At 43.0% G+C, this 20,829-nt stretch overlaps 1 protein-coding gene across 1 annotated transcript in view; it reads right to left on the bottom strand.

Moving 5' to 3' along the window:
* Pdzd8 (PDZ domain containing 8) overlaps positions 1-15,369 on the bottom strand; it is a 65,385-nt gene extending 50,016 nt beyond the window's left edge. Inside the window, exon 1 of the mRNA XM_041661543.1 lies at positions 14,308-15,369. Within this exon, the coding sequence (XP_041517477.1) occupies positions 14,308-15,164 (857 nt within the window). The 5' untranslated portion in view covers positions 15,165-15,369. The remainder of the gene's footprint in view (positions 1-14,307) is intronic.
* Positions 15,370-20,829: the final 5,460 nt, after the last annotated feature.

Here is a 20,829-nt window from a genome sequence, read left to right as displayed (position 1 = left end):
GTGTTTTTCAGTTATCAAGGACCCTAAAGAGCTGTTGCTTATGGGGATGATATCCATTAAGATTGTCATGAGAAATTAAGCTTGCATTCCATTAGCTGTCAGGGTAATGATGTCCTATCATCTGACTTCTGGAAAAAACCACTGTAATGTACTAAATGGGAATGGCAAATTACATTTCTGTATCACTATTGGTACAGTTTTGACTTGGCAGGGCCCCCTCATAAAGGTCTAGAAGAGCCAAAAAAGCACCTCAACTAGATGGAAAAAAGAGTTAAGACTGTAACTCTGAGTGTGTTAGAGTTTGTGTACAGGTATATATGATTGTGGAAGCCAGAGGCCAATGTTAGTGTCTTCTTCCATCACATTCCACCTTATCTTTTTAAAATTTTTTAGTTGTATGTATCTGGGTATTTTGTATGCATGTATGTCTATGCTTCATGTGCATGCCTGATGCCCACAGAGGCCAGAAGAGGGCATCAAAATGAGTTCAGGGGAATTTCTGGGGGTGTAAGTTCCAGAGAACAAGGGAAGGGGTAAACAGGAGAGGGTCAGCCAATTGCTCTGCTTTCCTTGGATTTTTCTTGTCTTTATCTCAATTTCTGACTCCCAAGGTTTTATTATACTTGAACAAATTAGGTAATCATTTCATCAGGCAGCTATAAATGGCGTCCAATGTGGGGCCACATATATCCGCATAAGACCTGAGAAAGTGTAAAAAAAAAAAAAAGACTCCAAACACACAAAAATGGAACCAAATGCAGCTTCCTAGCCCCGCAGTCTCTCATGAAGCATGGTACACAGACATCATTCCCTGGCCACTGCCTCCAGGCTTGAGCCACCAGCATGCCATGAGGTAAGCTGTACAGATTTTGCTCATGTGAACAGAAAAGGTAGGCTTGAAGGGAAAAAGAAGAAGAAAAAGAGCATAGTCATATTATAAAAAATAATAAAGTCTTTAAGGAGAGAAGTAAAGTAATAAAAAAAAAGAATAAGCCACATTAAGGATGGGAAATAGAACACAGGGAATTTGGACCTAATATGGTGCTTTGTTAATTTTCAAGATTTTGAATGCTAATAAACAGACAACAGCTGCTGAGAGACATGGGCTTGTGGAAGGGACTGCTGAATTAAACCAACCTATATACTATAGACATGTTGTGGGTTATGAATGGAAGTTCAAAATGGAAAATGTATTGCCTTGGAGGAGAGGTTATAGCTTTGTTTCCATAAGAAACAAAGGGCTGTGGATTTCTTCCAGGTTAACAGATCAGATTTGACCAGGGCAGACCTTCCGAGTATCTTGGTTACAGACATGGGGGAGAAATCAAGAAAGACTACAAGAAAGGTGACGTGTAAGCTGATCCCCCTGCATGGGAATAGCTTGGAGACAAGATGAGACATGATAAACCTTGTTGGCTTCAGAGTCCTCGTGACTTATCCTTTCATATGGCATGGGTAGAAATTTATATTACAGCTTAGTTATGCAGTCCAAACAGACTTAAAAAGTTGGCAGATGCGTTTCACCTGCTCAAACACAGAACAAAAAAACCATCTTTAACTGACTGTGTACACCACATATTCCATACTTGTGTTAGTGCAAACATGTATGTTACCTTTAAAAGTCTGTGTGTTTTCAGATCAAGGGAACCAGACACCAATGAAAACAAGTAGTCCAGGTGATCCAACCTCTCAGATGCCTTTGCTGCAGTTTCCCAAAGTTCTGTATTCAGAACAATTTCAAGACTGTTGGCTGAGATGGCCCAGCCTCACAGACTATTCCAGTCAAAACTTCAGATAAGCCTTACATTTTCCTATCACACCAAGACTAGACACAACTAGCTCTCCCAGGACTTGACCATTATCCCAATTTTTCCAGGGTCCCCTAAAGATGCCAGTGCCCCCAGACAACAGGAAGCAGTCTAGTGAACATGACATCCATATTCTCTAGAGGTGGGTGGATAGTTTTTGGTCATTTGGTGGGTTATGCATGTTTGTCATCTTTTAGGCAGGTGGTTGGTTACAAGTTGTTAGTAGTCAAGGTCAAAAAAAAAAGGAACAGAGAAAATTAGATTCAAGGATCTTTTTCTAAAAAGTAGAAGGGGGGATATAATATAGAAATGATGGGATAAAAGGGTAGATTGTTGAGTTTACTTTTGAACAACCACTTGTCTCAAATATTTTATATTGCTATGGAATTTTGTACATTGATACAAATTTAAGGTTATTTTTGCTAAGCTGTACTGCTTGTATTTCTTGTTTAAGGTATTGTACCTATGTAGCTCATTTTAAAATGTAAAGTTTTAGTCCTTGAAAGATCTTTAGTATAATAAAGAAATAGAGGTTAATAGTTAGTCATCTGTAACAATCAAACTTGTAGTCATGTAAAGTATGTTTTCAAGGTCAAACATATATTTTAGATAGACAGATGGTCTTCAAACACTTCAGAGATAACAAAATATAGCATTTAAATGTTTTAATAATAGGGCTTTTCATGACAGTGAGACAGTTCCTGGCATCTACTTCATCACAGGACGATGAGCATCGAAGAACCTCCATATGGAGATTGCTTTCTTTGTGGCAAAAGGTTCGGGCAAGAAACTGTCTTTGCCTCAACTGCTGCCAGTAGGCCGTCCAAAGCAGACAAGCAGTACATAACAGAAAGCTTCTGCTGAGCTTTGCCAAGACAGGGTAGGATAGCTCTTCAAAAATTCCTGCTTCACAGAAAAGTTTGTCAGATATTCTGGACCTGTAGGCTGAAGATAGATGCCCCAACATTACAGAGGAACCTTGGGTGACTGTCAAGGCAGCCAGATGCTCTGTTGTTTCATGGTTTTGGAAGTTGCTTGTTCTGCACTTCCTGTTTACTCATATATTAGTATATCTTTCTCTGATCTCTGATGGAGTTGAAGACTAGATAGTTACAGTTACAGTTTCCCTTAGTCATGAAAGAAAGCAAATTAGGTACAAAACTTTGAACTCATCAAAAGAGCATAGATAATGGAATATTTTCTCTAAATTTGCCAAATACTAATGAACTGGACACTGTAAATGTATTTCTTACTTAGTAATTGTTTTCATTATATATAGCTTTGTACTGGGATTAGCCATAAAGTTCTTGGAGGACTTTGCAAGGGTGGCTAGAGGACAGAAAGACTCCGAAGTAGTTCAGGGGAATTTCCGGGATGCAGTTTCCAGAGAACATGAAGAGAGGGTTATCAAGAGAGGGTCATTCAATCACTCTACTTTCCTTGGATTTTTTCATGTCTTTATCTCAATTTCTGACTCCCAAGGTTTTATTTTTTTTTTTTTTTTTTTTTTTTTTTTTTTTTTTTTGGTTTTTCGAGACAGGGTTTCTCTGTGGTTTTGGAGCCTGTCCTGGAACTAGCTCTTGTAGACCAGGCTGGTCTCGAACTCACAGAGATCCACCTGCCTCTGCCTCCCGAGTGCTGGGATTAAAGGCGTGCGCCACCATCGCCCGGCCCAAGGTTTTATTATACTAGAACAAATTAGGTAATCATTTCATCAGGCAGTTACAATGGCTGTGAATAAACACTTGCCGGGCAAGGCTAAAGTCCAAAGTTTGGAACCCCAGCACTCATGTAAAGCTGAATGCAGTAGCATCTGTCTATAACCCCAGTGTTCCCACATGGGAGGTGCAGACAAGAGAATCCCTGGAAGCTTGCAGGCCAGCTAGCTTGGCAAACAAGACTATCTCAAAACAAAGTGGAAGGTGAAAATAGTCTGGATGCTGTCCTCTGACCTCCATGTGCACACAGGCACAGGGGCAGGGGAGGAGGAGAGGGAGAGAGACACAGATCATACAAAGAGATAGACTTTAAAAAACACATGTTTTGAATCAGACAAAACATTGCATACAACACAAACACCAGACCCATGTTTTGTAGATACTTAAATGTGCATGCAACAGTTGTCTAATAAGAATACAAGTTCATTAACAAGATATAGACTCCCAGTCCTTAATACTGCAATCTCTCCTCCCAACCCCCTCTCATTTTCAGCTCCCAAACAGAAATGATTAACTCATTACTGTTACCTAAGACCTTGATTTGCCTGTTTTGTGAGGCAGAGTCTCATGTAGCCTAGGCTCACTATGTAGCCAAGGATGATTTCTTCCTCCATTTCCCAAGTGCTAGGATTACAAACATGTGTCATGGAGTTACTAATGCTACAAAAGGCTTTCCAGTAAAAGCTGTGGTTACATATTATAGGTTGTAGAGGTGTCTATAGAGTTGATCCTAGGAGCAACATCATTCCTAAGTCACAATTGCCTGTTTACCTGGTACATATCTTAGCGATGACCCAAGTAAATACATTAAGTACTTGTGGTGCTTTGAATGAGAATGGCCACCATAGGTTCATATTTAGAATTCCTGGTTTTCAGTTGGTAGAACTGTTTGGGACAGATCAGGAGATGTGACCTTGTTGGAGTGTGTGTTCCTGGTTCTTGTGATGAGGTCACAAGATGTGAGCTCTCAGCTACTGCTTGAATGTCATTTCTGCTGTGTTCCCTGCCATGATGGTCATGGATTCTAACCCTCTAAAACTGTGAGCCTCTGGACATGGCGTCTTAGTGTAACAGTAGATAGTACTTAATGCAAAACAATAAAACTTCCTCGTTTATTTTTATTACAGTCACCACAGTATTTTTAAGTAGTCAACAACAGGAACTAATTATGCTGGAGAGAAGTTTCTTGTTCTTTTACTTGAGTTAAGGAAATCAGAGCCCAGCTATTTCAGTATCCCACTCACCATAAAATCAGCTTCATTCTTCCTACAATACACGAAGAATTCATGATGCCCAATGTGCTGACTACAGAATAAAGAGAAATGTGTTCTAAAACATTCTGCTGATTTCACAAAACTTGGCAATTACTCACTAGATTAGCCAAAATACATTTTGTTATTCTATTATCAGTTCAGGGAAAATAATCTACAATTAATCAATATTTGATGGAGGAAGGTCATTGGTTAATTAAATAAGGAAACTACTTGCCCTGATAGGTTAGAACATAGGTGGGTGGAGTAAACAGAACAGAATGCTGGGAGGAAGAGGAAGTGAGCTCAGAGACGCCATGCTCCCCTCTCCCGGGCAGACGCGATCAAGCTCCGCGATCAAGCTCTGGCCCAGGATGGATGTAGGCTAGAATCTTCCCAGTAAGCGCACCTCAGTGCTACACACTTTATTAGAAATGGGCTAGTCCAGGTGCAAGTGTTAGCCGAGAAGGCTAGATATAATGGGCCAAGCAGTGTTTAAAAGAATACAATTTGTGTGTTGTTATTTCGGGTAAAGCTAGCCAGTGGCAGGAGCTGGGTGGCAGAATGCAACCCGCAGCTCCAACAACAGAGTGGCGCCCATTTCTACTAAAGTGTGTAGCACCGAGGTGCGCTTACCGGGAAGATTCTAGCCTACGTCCATCCTGGGCTGGAGCTTGATCATGTCTGCCCGGGAGAGGGGAGCATGGTGTTTCTGAGCTCACTTCCTCTTCCTCCCAGCATTCTGTTCTGTTTACTCCACTCACCTATGTTCTAACCTATCAGGGCAAGCAGTTTCTTTATTTAATTAACCAATGACCTTCCTCCATCAAATATTGACTTTTCTAGGAAAGTAAAATTAAAAGCCAAGGCTTTTTGAAAGTTAGAGAAGGCTGCAAAATCACTTTTGTACTTGGTTTTTCATTTTGTGTGTTAAGGAGGGGCCTGTATCCAATATGGGGCTAGGATAGACTTCAAAGTCCTTGTACTGGATTGATATCAGTTTATTGTTTATAAACCATCAATCAACAATAATCTTTAACCATTAAGGTAAAAAACCAAGTTAGGACTGGAGATATTACTCAGTCAGTAAAGTGTTCCTGCAAGCATGGGGAAAAGAGCTCAATTTCCTAGAGCCCACACACTAAAGACCAGGGACTAGGCTAGATCCTAGGCTAGGAGACAGAGACAGCACGACCCCTATGGCTAGCTGGCCAGCCAGTCTAGCAAATCTGTAAGCTACAAGTTCAGTAGGCGAGCCTGTCTCAGAAAATAATGTGGAGAATGACTGAGTTAGAAAAAACCCAACACCAAACTCTGGACTGCATGTGCTCAGTCATATGAATCTACATGCATGCATATACAAATACAAGTCCATGTGTATATCCACACCTAAAAAAGGGGGGTGTTAAGCACACTCCAAATATTCTATTTAAGAAATCCAAAGAAAGCCGGGCGGTGGTGGCACACGCCTTTAATCCCAGCACTCGGGAGGCAGAGGCAGGCGGATCTCTGTGAGTTCGAGACCAGCCTGGTCTACAAGAGCTAGTTCCAGGACAGGCTCAAAAAAAAAAAAAAAAAAAAAGAAAGAAATCCAAAGAAAGAGAATGATCAAGAGAGAAGATTAAGTTCTCTTCCTTTTTGTGGTCATCACTGGATCCATAGCTGCCAAAATAAACAGCACCTTTCTCACACTCAGGGGAAGATCATGTCTTCCCTCTTTCCAAAAGGTTGAGACAGAGTATAACGTTTAATCTGTTAGGATGATGAAGTTTGGGTTGTCTGAAGACACTACAAAGGCCAGCAGATTGGCAAAGTGGTCCAGGTAGGTGGACAAGAAGAAATATACCATCTACATTGAACAAGTACAGTAAGAGAAGGCATTTAGTGGCACAATTATCCACGTGGCATCCACCCCAGCAAGGTGGTTATCACCAGGCTAAGCTGAACAAAGACTGCGAAAAGGAAAGGGAAGACAAGACTTGGTGAGTAGGAAAGGAGGTCAAATACAAGGAAGAAACCATCAAGAAGATGCAGGAGAAGAATCTCACGCACAACTTTCATTACAGACTGTTTAAGTTAAAAAGAGAGAGAGAGAGCAGAGTAAATGAGTTGGATCCATACATACTGTTGGAAAGGAAACCCATGTTCCTTACAGATGCAGTTGCAGGGTCACATGAATACTGCACTTCATTATGAAGAAGAAGAATGGAAGGAGGAGAGAACAGGTGTATAGAGGAAGAAAGAGGAAGAGTTGAGAGACATCTGCTCTGTACAAAATAACTGGGTGTCTGTGTGTTTGATCATTTAACTATACTCCAAAATGTTATTTAACTACAAGTATTTTTTTAATTACTCAACACTATTTGAATATCTGTAAAAGACCAGCAAAATACTGTCAAAAAATTCAGCATTTACCCAATGAGATGGGTGGAAGGAAGTTAATGGTATCATTATTTGTGTTGATGGGTAGAAACTTGAATTTGACGCCTCAGCAAGCTATAGGAAAATTTCACTGATGGGAAAAGAAAAGACAGAAAGAAAGAGCAGAAAGAGAGATGAAGAGGGAGAGGAAGAACACTGAGTAATTTAGAACTTTGTTCAGAAGTATCTAAGCCACACAATCTTAAGCACATCCTAAGAAGGTAAGCTAGACTATGAAGTGTTTTCTATGCTATCTTATCAGTTTTAGTTTAACTTACAGCAACAAAACTGTCTCCTGTCAGTGTTAACTTATCACTCAAAGTCTAAGAACCCTACACACGCTTCAAGGGAATGAGCTAACTTCATGAAATAGGTGAAAATTGGTTTTTGTATTCTTCTGCAGAAATTATCCACAATCTCCATTAGCTTTTCATAAAACAAAACCCCAAAGACCCTTAAAAAGATAAAGAAGCAGTTCTGAAGAAAAGCATGTTAGTTTTGCCTTTATTTTTTGAGGGTAAAGAGAGCAGCTCTCCTGAAGGTCACGTCATTTCAGGTATAGTTTCCTCATCTTCTTTTAAAATTTAAAAACACACTCAAAAAGGTGGAACTTACAGGCAGGCCTAAAAGAATCTAGCCGGCAGAGCACTCTGAACTTAGAGTAATGACTGTTTTACTGCTACAGAAATAGAGCATGGGACTTTGGGATTCCTGGAATTTTACTATTTATTTATTTAGGATTCTGCAAAAATTACTGATGCCTTCTAAGCCTGAGTTTCTGCACCTGTCAAAAGAAGATGCCTATCTGCCTCATTTGTGGACTGCCTAGGATAACAGGCAGACACATATAAGAAATGTGTTTTACTGCCCAGCTCATCTAATCAACTGTTAGTAATACTTATACATCCAGTATTCAATGTTTGATTAGGCCACTCTTCTAATATGATATGCTTTACTTCAGGAATAAACTGTGGCGCTGGGATACAATACACAAATTATTGATTATAGCCTAACTTCCTCCTCATACATACTTTTACCCTCAAATTTCTCAAGCAGATTCATCAATACATTTCCACAACAATAGCATCTTCAGGAAATCCAATGTTCCTGAAATAAAACTATCATTAAACCAGAGAACTTTACTTTTTGTAGGTTAATATCTTGCACAATAGAACTCTCTGATCCATGGTGACAACACTCTAAAACTCCAGTGGATCTATGAAACTGAATAGTATTGAACTCTCTATATAAAGCTTTTCCCTAGACATACTATACTATATATAACAAGTAATCATCTGATTGCTTAAGCAGAGATATTGATCTCTTCCTGTTACAAACTAAAGGTCTCTGATAGATCCAAATGTTGCTATTATAAAACTTGATTATTTGTTTGCCCTACAAAAACAAGCATGAGAACAAGAATACCTTATAACTATTTTTATCACCTGAACACCCAACAAAGAACTAGGAATATGCAGTATATGATTAGCTATTACTGAAAAATAAATGACTTTTTAAAATGACTTCATGATTCATCTCTGGAAAAATGATTTTGAAATTCCATTTACAAAAGATATGAGAACATATTTCCTCTGAGCCATAATACAAGAATAAAAAGTACAGCCGATGAAAATTAGCTATTAAAATACATCATTACTTCAGGATAGCTACAATAACGCACTAATGACATTGTTGCTAGTTATCTTGAAGTAGCAAAGGTAAGTTTCCTAGTAATATTAGTAAAGAAAGTTAGCAATTATAACCACTTATTAGTAGCCACCTTAAAGAAAACATAATCTTTTAAAGTTATCTACACACATAGAGAAAATTATTGAAAGAGTAAGTACAGTACTCCTCCCAAACAGTTTTTGTCAGTTTTCTGAGAATTTACTCTGGAAGTTTTTAAGAGAGCATGGATTACTTAAAGTCATCTCTACCTCAGATAATCAGGGGAAAAAAATAAATGCAATTGACATTAAGAATAAAAGCTTCATCTCAAAAAACAAAAAAATAAATTATGTGCAAACTACATTTTAAAGTAGGAGGTTTTACAGACCAAGCCTAATTTAGTTCTTGGAAATCAATGGTGTCTACATTAATACAAAGATTTTACTGCCCTATCCCTCAACATTAGCGGAGATAAAATAGTGGTCTTCTTTGCTTTCCAGTCACTGAGGATATGTGAAAATTTTCTACAAATATATTTCAGAATGTTTACAGGAATAAAAAAAATAGGATGAAATAATCAGTTACAACATTTAGATTCCAAAAGATATTTTATACCTACAAATGATTTCCCCATGTGTTCCATATACAATAAATTAAAATATAATACCAATTAAGTATCTATTTCTTCTTTTGTAGCTGAAAATTGTTTAATTATTGACCAAATCCACTCAAGTAAAACAGTTTCTAACAAAAGGCAGACACTACTATTTACTATTACTACTCAACACATCAAATGGAAATATTTTAAGGTTTTTAATTTGCAGCAGAATGACTTTTTAAAATTCAACATTATAGAGACTCTTTAATAAAAATAAAATTGCTCAATGGCAGCTCTTTTAAAAAGTTTAGAAAAAGTGAAAACATCGCCCACCTTCAAGTCTCACCAGCAAGCATTCCAGGAAGGGTCTCACAGGCACATGACTCCAAACCAGGCAGATGCCAGCTCAGAGGGGACAGGTGAGCAGGGACTAGGAAGTACAGGACAGTTTACACACAAATTTCACCCTGGAGCTACTACATTTCCTTTCCTTCTGTTGTGATGAGAAGTGCAGATATGGAAATCGTGAAAATCAGAAGCCAGAAACTGACTTCAAAAACAAAACAAAACAAAAAAACCTCCTACCTTTAACATTAGGAAACTAGTACAGGCCAGATAAACAATGCCTACAAACTGAATTTATCCTTCCCTTAAGCAACTAGTTTTGGTTACAAGCAAAGAACACGCTAAAACAGTAGTTCTCAACTGTCAACAGAAATCTTGGTCAACAGGATGGTGCCCAAGGTGTGGACAAGTACATCCACAGAAAACCTGAGAGAGCTTGGAACAGAGTTAAGCATCGCTTCTTGGTAGCAGCAATTTCTCTGGTTTGCTCTGCCTGCTAGAGGCAAGCACTCTCAAGAGAGGCTTCTTGACTCAGCTTTAGATGCAAAACCTTGCAGCTTTTTTAAGAAGTCCTGCCACGAAACACTTAAATGGTGTTGATGGAAAGCTGACCGCATCCTTTTTGGTGGTGGCAGGGACCTTTAAACGCAGTAAAGTTGTGGCAATAAACACAGCTCCGGGTGGTACCTCCACCGTGAGGCTGGAATCTCAGAAAGCTACGGAATGGACTGGATTCAGCCATCAAAAACCTGGCTTTAATCCTAGCCTTATTGCTTAGCAAATTAAAGACTTGTGTAGTCAGAAAAAGATATACAGTAAAGATAGATTCAAAGGCAAAGAAAACCTATAAATGGTTCAAAGTGTGTTTAAAAATATATGTAGGCTTGGAAGACAAAGGAAAAGGATAAAGTCCTTAAAATAAGAGAGAAAGTAGTTGGTTTGGGTGTGGTGGCACAGACCTTTAATCCCAACACTGGACCTCTGTGAGTTCAAGGACAACCTGGTCTACCAAGTGAATTCCGGGACAGCCAAAGATAAACAGAGAAAGCCTGTTTCAAAAAGCCAAAAAATAAAAATAAATAGAGGTTAAAGTAAAGCCACGTAAAGATGAAAAATACACAGAGAGTCTGGATACTGTGTGCTATTATGCTCTCTTTGAATTGTTTGAATGCTGAGGAAGAAGCAACAGCTGCTAAGATATTTGTTTATAAATGCTGCAGGACCGGGAAGGACAGAAAACCTCTGCCAACACTCAACCTGTGGGTCAAGACCCCTTTGAGGAATCAAACAACCTTTTTACTAGGGTTGCCTAAAATCATTGGCAAACAGATACTCACATCACCATTCACAACAGTGCCAAAATTACAGTTATGAAGCAGCAATAAAAACAGTTTTAATGGGCGGGGGTCCCCACTACATGAAGAACTGCATTAAAGCATTAGTAAGAATCTAAAATATGTGACTTCCAAGCCGCAGATATCCCTGCCCTGCCACCCTGGACCGTAACCCTGACTTCAGAGGGAAGACAGACTCTCCATGTACCAGAAAGCACCAATGATAAGATGAAATTAGAAGTTAAAAGTTTTAAAGATTTCTACTTTATGCACTATTTTAAAGTACGTGTTTTAAGAAAAAAAATTAAAATCAGGGGGATGAATTAAGAAACAACTCCTAACTTTAATGCAATAGAGAACAAATTTCAGCATATTACAATTCATTTTTTAAAAAATCCTAATGTTTTATAAACTGACTGCATTCGTTGGGTAAAATTTAAGCATCTGAGTTCTTAGGGAAGCTTGATTATTTCCAGGTCAAACACTGGGACCTGGCAGTTGTAACTGACGGGCTACTTCATTTCAGCAACATGGAAAAAGAAAATAAAAAAAAAAAAAAGGTTTAGAAAGAACAGCTATGTTCATCAACAAGACACTTGTTATATAATAATTAAAGCATCAAAGAACCAGACTCAAAATACTTTACTCTTTTAGCTCTTACTAAGAAGATTAGATGTTCAAACGGATAAACACAATCTGGGGGATTAAAACAGAAATGCTGTGTAGAGCAACACCTGAAGACTCAGCCTTACAATGTAACTTTAAAAGACCCTCTCAAAACTTCCAGTTTAAGTCAGGTTGGAAGTTTCATAGCTACATTTTACTCTCAGTTCAGGATTAATTGAGAAAAATATCTAACCTACTGTTCTGATACCATACTTTGAGGGAAAAATCATTTAAGAACAAGAAAGGGGGTATGTGGAACTACTGAAGCTGAGGCACATTATCTGAACCCTTTCCCAGCAGACTCCAGGTTCCAGCTGCCACCCCTAGAACCATTAACAGTCATCAAGATCAACACTCTGCGTGCCCAAAGAAGACAACCTCGCCATTTGCTAATTTGTTCTGCTTTGAGAGCCATTATATATTTTTGGCATTACATATAATCAAGATAATTAAATGGAGTGATTCTGATGCACTTATGGGACTTAGTTCTGGATTTAGGGTTAAAGGTTTGGGCTGTGTAAAATGTCATTTTTAATTCGTAAAACAAAGGAAACTTTTTGCGTATTTCTCTTCATTTAATCAGAATGATGTACAAGTTTTTGTAAGCAGAGAGCAAAAATTTAAACTGATAAGCATTTATTGGGGCTCATTCCCAGTCCAAGAAATGTAAAGAGTAAATGAAGTTGAAATAAATTCCTTTAGATTACAAAGAATTAACAAGATAGCCTCACTTTATCCAAGCTGAGCTTCACCTGACAGCTGACCCGAGTAGAGCAAGTTGTCCAACTACTGCGCGCTTCTTCTCTTCAATAAATCAGGATGAATACTAGTTACGTCCTCTTTGTAAGAATGGCATGTCTAGACGGGTTGTAATTCACCCTTTTAGATGGTCAGCCCCACCACATCAGCAGTGTAGCACGCGTCTGGAGACGTGGAAGTGTGCTCACTTCCCCCTCGCATTTCCATTCTAATCTAAAAGCAGCTCCCTAGTCATTTCAACCCTCCACCAACTCCACCCTGGTGTAAATGTTATTGAGCGGACAATGCAATTCTCACTAAACTCTAAACTTTATGAAGGTGGTGGCAGTCTTTATTTCTGATCAGTACTAAATCGCAAGCACTGAGAATGGTAAGAAGGACATAGTAAATGTCCAAAACTTTCTTATGAGCAATGCACTCCGTAGTAGCTTCTGGTCGACCAATGAATTATCAGAACTTGTAACTTTTGTTTATGACTTTCTTAGCAACACACTACTATAAACACATCACTGCTTAAAAACTACAACTCATAATGTAACCGCGTAAAAGTAGGTTTCGTAAACTGTCTCTGCTTTAAAGAACTGGCCATCCTGCACTGTCCATGACCAGGGCACCACCCCTGCAAATGCCCTAGAACATGTGCCCCATACAGCAGCTCTCTCGCCGCCCAACAGCGTTCATTCTATTAGTTTAACAAACCATAACCAGTAAAGTCGAAGCTTCACAAATCAAAAATTCATTCTAAATCTGCACTATTTCGGGATTACGTGGCTCGAGACTGTCTGTGGTAGAGCTCTCACGTCAAGGGGCATTTACTCTCCACTAAAGGACAGTAGTCATGTAAGAACACACGAGGTAACTTCACAGGGCAGACCAAAATCTAAACGTTCAACTCAGTGAACACATTAACGGATAGAAAAGTTTAAAAGTTGGTTTCTTAAAAAGAAACATGAGCCTTTCTACTCAAACAAGCCTTCCAAGACCCACATATGAAGCCTCTGATCCTCCAAATTTTCATTTCCCTTCCACTTCCATGTCAGTAAAAAAAAACCTCAAAACAATGTATCACATAAAATCAGGTCACCACACACAGAGGGACTTTAAACAACTCAAAATGACTATCGTCAAAGTACGACCCTCAAGATGACTTGGGTGAGGACCAGCGGCAGGGAATAGACACCTGAGAAGTGGAATCTGGGTCTGTCTGTGGTGCAGAACCTACTTCCCAAGGGCAGATGACAGATACTCCAAATCTATAGAGAAAACCGCCAGGCACAGAACTCAACTCTTAAGTCACCTCCTTCTGCAACAACCCCTGCCTTTGCCCCGAGAGCTGTGAAGACACTAAAGCCTGTGCACACAGACCAGACCTGCGCTGTGAGCACACCCTTCAGGCCTGCAGTGTGTGCAGGAACAACAACTCCACGTGGTCCAGGAGATGCTGCAAAAGACAGCCACACAGCAGCCGCTCCCAGGATGCAGCAACCACAGACAAGTGTGTCCCAACAATCCCCGGGGGGCCCAAGAGGAAAGGAGGCACTGAGCCGCCAGGGTAGAGCTACCCGCTCCCACCGCTGCCTTGGGCAGCACGGGAAACGTCCACTACACGCTGGTCCTTCCCTAGGGGCCCCTGTCCAGGAAGGAAGCGCACTGCAGACCAGGGCTGCGCTGGGCCTTGCCCTTCTCCGGCCACCGCCCCCGGGCAGCTATAGCTGCCCTGACCGCCCGCCCGTCCCTCACCTGATCTTGTAACTGGGCAGGGTGTGCTTGCGCTTGATGATCTTCTTGAGCTGGTTGACGATAATGGAGGTGAGCTGGGGCATGGGCCGGCCCTCGAACTGGGAGCGCACCTCAAAGTCAATCAGCGGGTCCTCCACGAAGGAGAAGAACCAGTGGGTGAAGGGCACGCGGGTGAGGACGAAACGCAGCCGGCCCACCACCCGCGACAGCTTGACGAACAAGTAGGCGGACTTGCCGAACACTAGGTCCACGTCGATGGCCAGGTGGAACCCGCCGTCGTACTCCACCTCCGCCTCGAAGGCCAGCTCCTCGGGGCAGGTGGCGGGCAGCGCGTCCCCGTCGGGGCCGTCGGGCTCGCTGGTGCCCGAGGCCACCACGGGCCGCACCAGGCGGATGGTCTTGATGAAGGGCACCGTGTCGCCCAGGAACACGTCGCGCAGACTCAGCCCCTCCAGCAGGCGGCCGGCCGTCTTGGTCTGCAGCAGCTCCTCGAACTCCACCTTGATCTTCTTGGTGACCCAGCGGCGGGCGAGCGCCGTGTCCCGCAGCTCCCGGAACAGGAACAGGATGGTGGCGTTGAGGAAGTAGCAGGTCTCCCGCGTCGGTGGGGCCGGGCTGTCGGGGGTCGGGGTGGCCTCGGACGACCCGGCCGCGGGCTCCTCCGAGCCGCCGCCATAGAGGTACTCCCTAAGGGGCAGGCCCGGCACCGGCTTGAGATAGCGGAAGCCGTCGCCCGCGCGGGCCGCCTCGTCCGCCCGCGGCTCGGGCCGTCTGCGGTAGAGCAGCAGGAACTGTGCGAGCAGCGTGAGGAACGAGCCCAGCACGGCCGACGCCAGGATCATGAGCAGCAGCCCCATCCCGCCGCCCCCGCCGCCCGCCGGCCTGCTCCCGCGCTCTCCGCGCCGCCCTCCTCACGCCGTCGCCCCCGCCGCCTCCATCTTGCGGACATCGGTCGGGGAGGAGCGGCTCCTTGGGCCCGTCCCGAGCGTCGTCCGCAGCCCGGCGCCGCTCCCGTGCAGCGCCCTAGCCCGCCGCGGCCCCGCGCCTCCACAGACGCTCCCCCCCCCCCCCCCCCCCGGGGGCGGCCAGAGCGCCGGCGACCGGCGGCGGCGGGCGAGGGCGGGAACGGCGCCCTCCCCGCAGGAACGGCGCTCATTGGGCGAGCGGCGCGTGACGTCAGAGCGGGCGCGCTCCCGCCGGCGGGCCTCCGGGCACTCGCGGACGCGGGCCAGTCTCCGGCCTCTCGGCGCGCTTCCAGCGAGCGCCGCGCCCCCCACGCCCGCAGTCCGCCGCGCGTCCGTCCTCCCGGGGGCGCGGGAGATGACGGAGGGGTGACCCGGAGGAGTCCGGAGCCGGGCGGACGGGGCCTGGCGCAACCGTCCGTTATTCCGCACCCATCCCCCGCGCTGGCCGTGGGCCCTGCCCGGGTACCGCTGCAGCGACAGTCCGCCCCTTCGTCCCGCAGTGTGTCGCTGCCTCCCCTGCAGGGCATCGCGGCGGACAGCCCGAGCGCGGGCGGTTGGGACGCTGCCCAAGCCGGCCAGAGGACTGACTGCATCAGAGACCGCCGTGGTTATAGCCCGCACTGGCCAGCGGCTCTGCCTCCGCAGAGGGTGGGCCCCGAGAAGGGACCGAGGAGAACCGCGGGAAGAAGGGTACTAACTTTCACACTTCAGGGCTTATTCGAGTTTAAGTGAGAAGGAGTTTCTTAAGAGGTCTGAGAGGAGTAGGTGGGCCGAAATGAATTCGCCAGCACATTGGAAGATGTCTTAGGGACTCCCCTCAAACTGTTGTGCATGCCCCCCTCCTTCCTCGCATTATCACTGAGGCGGTTGACTACATTGGCACAGTCTAAAGAAGTTGTTGGGGTCACATGGCAGAGCACTGAGTCCTTGGTTTCCAATCCGTACAACAACATTGAGAATGCAGCTGATCAGGTCCCTGGTACCCCAGAGAGGAGAACTGGAGATGTAGAGACAGGAAAGAGGGAGATTTTGCACAGGGTAGCACCAGGGCCAAACCAATAGAACTGGAAAGCTTTGTGTTCCCTGGCAACAATGTTTTCTGACTACTCAATTATTACATCATAGCTTACGTCGTCTTTCCACGTGGACACAGCCTTTTCTAGTGAGATCAGATTTTTCCAGTACTTGAAGTCTCAAGGATTCAGGTTGCCTCTGAGACATCAGTGCAGGTATTGTTTCTAGCCCTTGAACATTTTAGGCCAAAGATTGCCTTGACTGGGTGATTCTGGAATTAAACCAGACTTCTGGCCCAACTGGGCCAGGTATAGAGCTTTGGAATCAATTTGATCTCATGTTTCTTATTCGGGCCAGGTCTGAGACCAGAATGGTGTTTGAAATGGGAAGACGTCTATAAGACAGATGTTTGCTGAACAACCTAGCTGACATTTCTAGAAGTTTCAGACAACGTCCTTGTTCAATGTCACTCTCTGCTTCTGGGCTGGCTTCTTAGGTATATTAGTTCAACCCCAGTGAGAGCTATAAGCCCTCTCTCAGTTTTCACCAGAAATTTTACACCACTGTACGAAACATTACACTAGGGGGTGGAGTGGGGAGTTCTCCACATCAGTGAGATATTAAAACTTCCCACAGGGAGGCTAGACAGATGGCTCTGTCAGCAGAGTGCTTGCCGTTCAAACATGTGAGCCTGAGTTTGGATCCCCAGCATCCACTTAAAAAGCTGGGTCTAGCAGCATAGTCCCTTAATCCCAGCACTCCAGGAAGGAGACAGGAAGTTCCCTGAGTCCTGAACTCCAGGTTCATCAAGAGACTAATTCAAGAACTAGAGTGGAGTGTGATCGAGAAAGATACCCGATGCCAATGTATGGCCTCTGCATGCACACATCAAACACACTCATGTTGGGGGAGGCTGCTTGTTCATTTCGCAGCTGCCCAGACTCTAGAAATAATCACTCAGAAACTATATTATTTAAATCAGTGCTTGGCCAATCACTTAAGAGTATTGCTAGCTAGCTCTTACATCTAGTATTACCCCATTTTCATTATTTTATATTTTATCATGAGGCTCATAGCCTACCGGCAAGGTTCCACCTAACAGCTCACATCTTTCCCCTCTGGTGGCTACATGGCATCTCTTTCACTCTGCCTTCTCTCTCTCTCTCTCTCTCTCTCTCTCTCTCTCTATATATATATATATATATATATATATATATATATATCAGCCTGGCTATATTCTGTTAAGCCACTTGCCGAAAGCAGTTTCTTTCCCACACCATTTCCCCTTTTCTGTTTAAATAAAAAGGTTTTAACATTAACACAGAAAAATTACATATAACAAAACAGGTATCAAGCAAGAATTACAGTTACAATATTTATATCTATCTTTTATCATAACTAAGTAAAACTATAACTATTCTTCAACTCCATCAAAGACCTCAGAAGAATATAATATTACCTAAGTAAACTTCCAAAACTCTAGAAATGACAGAGACATCTCGCTGCCTGGAGAGTCACCCAAAGTTGTTCTGTAATGTTGGGACATTCATCTTCGGCCTACAGGCCCATAGTATCCAGCAGACTTTTCCATGAAGCAAGAAATTTCAAAGACAGTTCCACCTATATTGGCAGTTTGTCAGTCACTTTCTTTTGTGTCCTGCAGAATGTCTTGCAGACTCTTTCATGAAGAACAAACACTGAAGGACTGTCTCACCTTCTTTAGGCAACTTCAACAGTCATTTTTCTGTGGGTCCTGCTTGTCCAGTCAAGCAGTTCAGGCAAAAGCAGTTTCTTGCCCAAATGGCTAACAAACTCCATAAGGAGTCTCTTCGATGCCCATCATCCTCTTGAAGTAGATTGGTGCTGCCAGGAGCAGGTGTGTCTCATGCCATGAAAAGTCCTAAGTTATTAAAACATTTTAAATGCCACATTCTGTAGTCTTTGAAAGATCTGAAAATTATCTAACTGAAATATATCTCTGTATATCTAGAAAACCTAACTAACATGTCTAAAAGTTTGACTATTGTAGATGACTATTAACCAATATTTATTAATTATTCATTAAATTTTAAAATGAACTGTGCAATCACAATACCTTAATCAAGAGCAGAAATATACATATAACAAGATCTACCTTAAATTTGTATCAATAGACCGAGATCAATAGCACACACACTTGCATAGAACCGGAACCAAACAACTCTCTTGATCTATCAAGGTTCTGGAATGATCCTGCACCCAGTACTCTCCCCTTACTTGCAAGGTTGGTGAGCCCCATGGAAATGTCTTCAATCTCACTACATCTCCACATCTTCCTTAATCCCTAGGATACCTCTAGGAACCCTGTGTCTTCTCAGTCTATTGGTCATTCAATTCTCCAGTGACTTGTCCTCGAAGGGCACACGACAGTCTACAGGATCTCTACAGGAGATCAGGAAACCTTGAGGAAAGAGAAGGGAAAAATCAGGGGAAAAAGGCTAACATTTACTAAACACTAGCAATGACAATACAGATGTGATGGTTTGAATCTGAAATGACTGCCATATGATCATGTCTTGAATACTGGATCACCAGGTTTGTGGACTATTATTCTGAAGGAGTTTTTAGGAGATTGACTTGACTTATGGAAATAGGTCACTGGACCTGATTTCTGTCTAGTGTCTGTGCTTCCTGCCAGTCACCATAACATCACTGTTACTCGCTGCTCGTATCAGGAACTGAGCCGCTTTGCATTCTCAGCCATGCCCTCTCCACCGTGAGGGATGGTGACCCTCTAAAACAGTGACAAAAATCTTTCCTTGTCAGGAGTTGCCAAGGTGGCCATAGAAATAACTAACACAACAATGCATTGATGTGTCAGCCACAATGTTCAATGCTTTCTTGTTTTAAAATACGTATCTTTAAGTTTATAAATAAACATGATTTTATAGTCAAATGTATATGCTATTTAGTTGGTAGTGCTCACATAATTTGGGTGTGGTATACCCTTTATCTTATGAAATATTGCTGTGTTAATAGAAGCTTGGTGCTTTTGAATGCTATTCTTTGGAGAATATAAATCCACCAGCCCTCATCTTAATAACAATGCTGGTTTATAATTGATCAGAAGTCTGGGGATCACTGTCCTTGACTCTGGAAATCTGAGATTCTGAGTGGATGTGAAGGAGATGCACGAATGACCCACTGATGTGCCTCAGATGACATCACTGAAGCTGAGGTGCCCAGTGTTGGCACAGAACTTGTGGGAGTAAACAACCAATGTCCACCCCATGGAAAGGAACCCATACCCAAGAGCCAGAGACTAGATAGCCTAGAGACCTAGGGCAAAACCAAACCCTACTGGTCTTTTTTTTTTAAAGTATCAATTGATTTCTAATGATATTCTGTTATACTCATAGATCAGTGCCTTTTTTAGTCATCATCATAGAAGCCTCCTCTGGCAGCAGATGAGGTCAGATTCAGAAACTCACAGCCAGACATTGCATGGGGAGAGAGTTTAAGTAGGACGACGATTCCATCAAATACCCTCAGAGCTCAGGGAATACGAGCCAGAGGTGATGGAGGACACCAGGAGAACAAAGCCCTCTGAATCAACAAGGCAAAGTGCGTTTGAGCTCACAGAGACTGAAGCAGCAAGCACAGGGTCTGCATAGGTCAGCACCAGGTCCTCTGACTCCTTACTGTGAGAATGAGCGCATCTCTGACTCTTGTGCCTGCTCTAGAGGCTTTTTCCCTCACATTGGGTGACCGTGTCCAACTTCAGTATGATGGTTTTGCTTTATCTTCTATATTTTATTTTGTCACGTTTAGTTGTTATCTCATAGGAGCCTGTTCTTTTCTAGTGGGAGACAGAAAGGGAGTGGATCCAGAGGGGAGGGGAAGTGGGGAGGAGCTGGGAGGTGTAGAGGGAGAAGAAACTATAATCAAGATATAGCATATGAAAAAATCTATTTCCAATAAAACAAAAATTGAAGGAAGCTGTCCCAGCAGCTTTCCTGGGAAGTAAAGACCATTAGAAGACACAACCTCACCAACCGAGAAAGAGGCAGGGCTTTCTAATATCATGGTACTCTGAATCCTTTATGTTGAACTCCAAATAGGGAGCCTATGAATTTTGGCAGCGGCAGGGGTAGGTGGGGGAGGGTTGGAACCATGTAAGAGTCAAATTAATGAAAATTATGTAAAATAATGTAAATCTTGTCAACTAGATTGATTGAGAAACACCTAGAGAGTGCCTGAAATGTGCCTCTAAGAGTGTCTGTGAGGACATTTCCAGAAATGATTTAGGTTCTGAGGACTCTGGCTTCATCTCTTTATGGATTCATAAGATGATGACATTATTGGAAGGTAGTGAAAAGCAGGAGGTAAGACCTGGTTGGAGGAATAGGGCCAGTAGGGGCCTCTTTCTAAATTATTCTCCTGGCTAGTTGGTAGTGGAGCAACTTTAATCCCAGCACCGGGAGGCAGAAGCAGGTGGATCTCTGAGTTCAATGCCAACCTGGTCTACAGAGTTCCAGGACAGCCAGAACTGTACAGAGAAACC

The sequence above is a fragment of the Microtus oregoni genome, unplaced genomic scaffold (genome assembly GCF_018167655.1).
Source record: "Microtus oregoni isolate MIOR12 unplaced genomic scaffold, Mior012 000012F_ref0000307, whole genome shotgun sequence".
NCBI classification, from domain to species: domain Eukaryota; kingdom Metazoa; phylum Chordata; class Mammalia; order Rodentia; family Cricetidae; genus Microtus; species Microtus oregoni.
The sequence above is the reverse complement of the archived record's forward strand: the minus strand, read 5'-3'. Positions and strand labels throughout refer to the sequence as shown.